Raw genomic sequence first — 5,142 nt, forward strand, 5'->3', positions numbered from 1 at the left:
TTAAGAAAGATAAGGTCATCATTAATTAATGGGCTTAAAATTAGAGATAACAGTAGTAGGTTTCAGTTTATTGTATTTGAATTCAGTTAGTTCGATTTCTTCAGTTCGGTATATCAGTTATAGTCAGTTTTCAGTTATTTGTTTCTTCGATTTTGGTTAAGTCGATTATTATATTAAGCTTTCAGTTCGGTTTGGTTTTTTAGTAAAATTTTCAGTTCAGTTATCGCAAATCCAAATTTGGTTAGTTTGATTTAGTTACTTCGATTAGTGCAGTAGTTCGGTTATAATCAAACACACACCCCTAATTTTGGTTATTTCCAACTCAAAAACCAAACTAAAATCGAAAAATTGAAATTTCTTAAAAAAAAAAAAATGAACCAAATTGAATTTTCGCAAAATCGAACGAACCAACAATTTTGGTCTATTTGATTCAGTTATTTCAGTTAAATCGAAATTTTACACACCTCTAATCATAGATAGGGTGAGTACTCACTAATTAAGAAGAAAAAAAAAAAAAAAAGAAGAGGTTTTGCATATCATTCAATGTGGTTGAATCTTAATATAAAACTCTCTAAAAATTATCTAAATCCATAATAAAAGGGGCCATTGCCATTAAATTCATTACCATATATGTAATCAACATGGTGGGTGTACATATTGCATGCTTACATATGAAAGAAAGAAGACAAGAACCAAAAAAACAAGCTATGAAACTAAGTTTTAATTATTTGCACATAAAGCACCTAGCTAGCTAGCTAAAAAACGTTTCTTTTTTTGTTTTGTTAAGAGTAGCTTCTGATTAAGAGGGCACATATGCATTTTATTTAAACTCTGCATATTTTGGGAGTGTGTATTTCACAAAAATCTTGGGCTCGTCCTCATCAATTTTTGGAGAGCTCAATCAAAAGGCAGTGTAGATCTGCATCTGGTTCAGTATGTGCTCAAAGTTATCGGTTGACTTCTCGATTGGATGTGAGTGCATTCCTTCGTAAGTTGTTACCACTACTGCTTCATCCTTCGATAGGCGCTGGACTTGTTTCTTTACACCACAGCCTTGATGAGTACATCGATAATAGCTTCTACAATACGTCAAGATCAAAACCAAGCATTAATTTAATAATCAGATACTTATTGGACAAGGGTTATTACAATTATATAACTCCAAAACTCTTTCAAACTTAAAAACAAATCTTGGAATATTGAAATCATATATGCATCCATGCATGCATGCTTTATTTGTGAATTGATTCAAGCTTGAAGCTTTTCAATTATCAACCATCAACCTTGTTTTCAATTATCCTTCTATGCATGGAAGTCGAGGTTATCGATCACATGTATATATATAATATATATATCGAACCATATTTTTATTTTTGCTAAATATATATATATATATATATCGATCCATATTTTACTCGAATTCTCCATTCTAGTACTTGGGAGAGAGAATTCCATACTCTTTAATTAGAAGAAGCAGTAATTGGAATGAGAGTTTGGATGGTTTCATTGCTGTATATGGAGAGACATGCATGTTGAGTTCAGAATTTAATCCAAATACTTTCACTAGTTTAATTTAACCTCTTACTTGCCATCCCGATGAACCACCCTTCTTAACTAGCATTGAACAGTGTGAAACCAATGCTATGCATCCGTACCAACTTTTGACAAGTTTTCTATTTGCGCACGAACTAACATTAATTCGTCTACCGACCCATGAATTTGACATTTAGCCAAACCATTAATTAATATTACTACACCGATGGAGATTCACTTTAGAACGTAAATAGTTCGCAGTCATCAAGACAAGGTAAAGGTATTGATCGAAGATCACAGTATGTGGCACAAACTTTAATCCAATACTTGAGCTGCAATATTTAGCAGATAAAGATTGATTGTATATATATGCGGTAACCAAGGCTAATTTTGAGGCTGACGTCGTACGGTAGGTTAGCCGGTTTTGTCAAACATCAAGGTTGGTTAATTGGAGCCAAATTAATTAAGGACGATATATAATAAAGGATTGGTTTTTGATTACCTTGGAAACCTGTTGTTCTTGACGGCTTTCTGGCCATATTTCCTCCATCTATAGCCATCGTCGAGAATATCAACTTGGCTCCTCGTTTCGAAAGCGAATCTAGGCTTCCTGATCTTCTTCTCGCCCTTCTTCTTCCCCGATGATGACGATTTCATCTCGTGATCAGTTTGATCAGTGGTGACAGTGGAAGCAAAGCTTTGGCCGCGACAAGCATCGTTCATCAAATTAACCTCCGAATTCGGAAGTCCCATGTCGTTGGCCGTCAACCCCAAGAATCCATGCGATTTGTCGGCCGCTTGAAATTCCGAGTAAGCATTGGAATCCAGCACGTTGAGCGACAACAGAGGCGCCGATGATGCTGAAGACGAACATGGAAAAACTCCACCGTAAATCTCCATGAGAGACAGAGAGAGAGAGAGCAAGCAAGCAGTGTGAAGAGGAAGCAGAAGAAAAGAGGAGAGGAGGAAAATGGCTTTATGTGTTTGGAAAAAGCGGGTATTTATTATTGGAAGGTTTGGGAGAAAAGGGAGGGGGGCGGCTGGCTTAGCTCTATCCTATGTTTGCTGCTGGCGTGAACGGCACGTAAATGCAAGAATTAATTAGCCACCACCACAACAAGTAGGTATTTTCTCACATAAGTCTACCAGGGTTAGAGGAAACAAAAAAAAAAAAAAAAAAAGTAAAAACGCTTCATGATTAAGCCCGTGAAATGACACAGAGTTGCCCTCCACTTACAATATATCATTAATATTTGCCACTAAAAACGTTTTTAATTTAATCTACTCTATTCTTCTTTTACAAAGGGTAGTTTAATTAATTAGTATTAGAGAGAATTGTTACTACATATATACTTACATAAGATTTTGAGATTACCGTTCTTGCACGATTCTCCGTTATTCGTGCCCTTAATTTGACAAATGAAATAAGTCGCAGGTGAAAATTTTGGTTCATTATGTAGAATAAGAAATTGAACTTACGATATATTAGTGCAAATTTTAATTTATCATGATTTAACCACTTAACTTGTATCATAAACACTACTTACAAAAGATCTTCTATATATATGCGTTTGTGAGAGAGAGTAGTTAACTAGTTGATAAGTGAAAACCATTCCTGGTTAATTGGCCACCAGTTGTTAATTAATTTGATTTTCTGCGACCATCATTCTCCCCCCCCCAACCCCCTTTCAAAGCACGTGCGTTCAAATCAATGAAGTTTCATAGCTCATTCATGTGATCATTCGAGTTTGGCGGAAATTGACGGTACTGATATGGCAACCTGACCCAAAGAATATTGGACCCCAGGAAACTACCAACCATTCTCCCTAACCCTATGAATAAATAAATTTCACTTGTATCCTTCTTCTTCTTCCTGTCTACTGCATCTGCATGCGTGTTTTTCATTTTATTAATAAATTACATCGTTTTTAGGTGTGTATATATATATATATATATATATAGAGAGAGAGAGAGAGAGAGAGAGAGAGAGAGCATAATTGCCATCTACCATGTTACACTTTTAATTGGGATTGGAGAGGGCAATTGAGATGAACAAACAAGTGACACAAGCCACCCACCGCAGCCCATTTCACTCATTAGATCTCTAACACATTCCATTATTTCAACATACTAGCTAATGGCTCATTCTATATGTTTATGAAGAGGAAGAATTAAAAAAAAAAAATGAAAAAAAAATTTGTGACCCAATAATCAACGGTTCCTCGAACCCAATTAATGTTAAGTAATTTACCATTTAATAATAATTTATAATATTAAATATTTATTTACAATAACAAGGCCAAGAAAAAAGAAACAAAAATAAAAACTCATGGTGGCGTTGGGGTAAAGAGTTAACGGAAATAACGAGGAAGCAGACGAGACTTGACGGGTCAACGAAGCGTGGGTGATGGCTGCGAGTATTAGTCAATCACTGACCCACGTGCTGGTGTCTCCGTTTTATATTCCAAAAAATAAAATTAAAAAGAAAATAATTTAATTTGTCACTTCGCTTGTGGATTACGTCATCACTATCCCCACTTCTTTCAACAGTCTCTCCCCACGTGAGGGCTGGCGGGCGTCCATATCAGAATATCGCGTCCCTATGAGATTTTATCTTATTTTTCACCAACTTGAGTATTCAATTCGAATTTCAAATGAATTATGAATGCCTCCATCGCGCAAGAGTTTTAATATTAATATTAACACGTAAGATTCGGACCAGCTTTGGTCCATAATTATGATTTAATTTGACTAATTGTGTACGATTAATTGATGAATAGTATTGTAACGATTAAAAAAAAACACTTAGCATTCAAACTTTACTGCCCGTCTAATAATTTACAACACAGTAGTGTAGGCTACCATCGGGCGTCGAGTAAATTAACATGTATTTGAACATAACGGTATTATTATTATCAACATGTGTGATGTGTGTGTACAGCGTATTGCTATTGGCATTTTTTGGCCACTTTCTGGTGGTCCAGGCCAGGCAACATGTTTTACATGTCAGGCATGCCGAATTAAGACAAACAGGATAAAACAATATTGTTTTAAAAGATGTTCTGTTTTCTTTTGGTTATTTTCAAGTCGTTTTCAATTTTTAACTTTTTAAAATAATGGAAGCATATTTTTTTTATTATTTTCAAAAATAAAAAAAATTATAAAGAAAATCTAAAACTACAAAAAACCAAACACAGCTAAAAAACCAAAACACTCGTTATTGCCTCTTCTCTCTCCTACGTCTGAGTCTCCCTCTCTTCCTTCTCTGTTCCAGATCAACTGGGTCTCTTCCTTGTTGGCGGGCGACACGCCTGCCACTATTATCGTCGCTCGTCGTCATGGATTGCGCCTGTCACCACAATACGATTTCCTCTCTTCTTTCTTTGTTCCAAATCCAACTAGGTGTCTTCCTTGCTGGCTGGCGACGCGCTTGCTACTGTCATCATTGCCGCTCGCCATCGTGGATAGCGCATGTCAACGTTTGGAGTTAACCGACCGTGATTCATAAGCCCACAATGAGAAAATAAACCAAAACACAAATAGGAGAAACAAAATAAAACGTACACGGGAAGTTTTTACGTGGTTCGATCAGAATGATACCTACTCCAC

General features: G+C 35.8%; 1 protein-coding gene across 1 annotated transcript; it reads right to left on the bottom strand.

The window, feature by feature from the left end:
• Positions 1-591: 591 nt before the first annotated feature.
• On the bottom strand, positions 592-2,512 carry LOC127796337 (probable WRKY transcription factor 75). Its single transcript, XM_052328421.1, has 2 exons — positions 2,036-2,512; positions 592-1,079 (listed from the first exon to the last, which is right to left on the bottom strand). Exons 1-2 carry the CDS (start codon positions 2,431-2,433, stop codon positions 902-904), a joined length of 576 nt encoding a protein of 191 aa, XP_052184381.1. The 5' UTR covers positions 2,434-2,512; the 3' UTR covers positions 592-901.
• Positions 2,513-5,142: the final 2,630 nt, after the last annotated feature.

The sequence above is a fragment of the Diospyros lotus genome, chromosome 3 (genome assembly GCF_014633365.1).
Source record: "Diospyros lotus cultivar Yz01 chromosome 3, ASM1463336v1, whole genome shotgun sequence".
NCBI lineage: Eukaryota > Viridiplantae > Streptophyta > Magnoliopsida > Ericales > Ebenaceae > Diospyros > Diospyros lotus.

What these genes read in the sequence shown, in the direction of transcription:
- LOC127796337 (XM_052328421.1), bottom strand. Translation starts at nt 2,433, where the DNA reads ATGGAGATTTACGGTGGAGTTTTTCCATGTTCGTCTTCAGCATCATCG. An exon ending in AAGAACAACAGGTTTCCAAG is followed by an intron (nt 1,080 to 2,035) that starts GTAATCAAAAAC and finishes GACGTATTGTAG; the next exon opens with AAGCTATTATCGATGTACTC.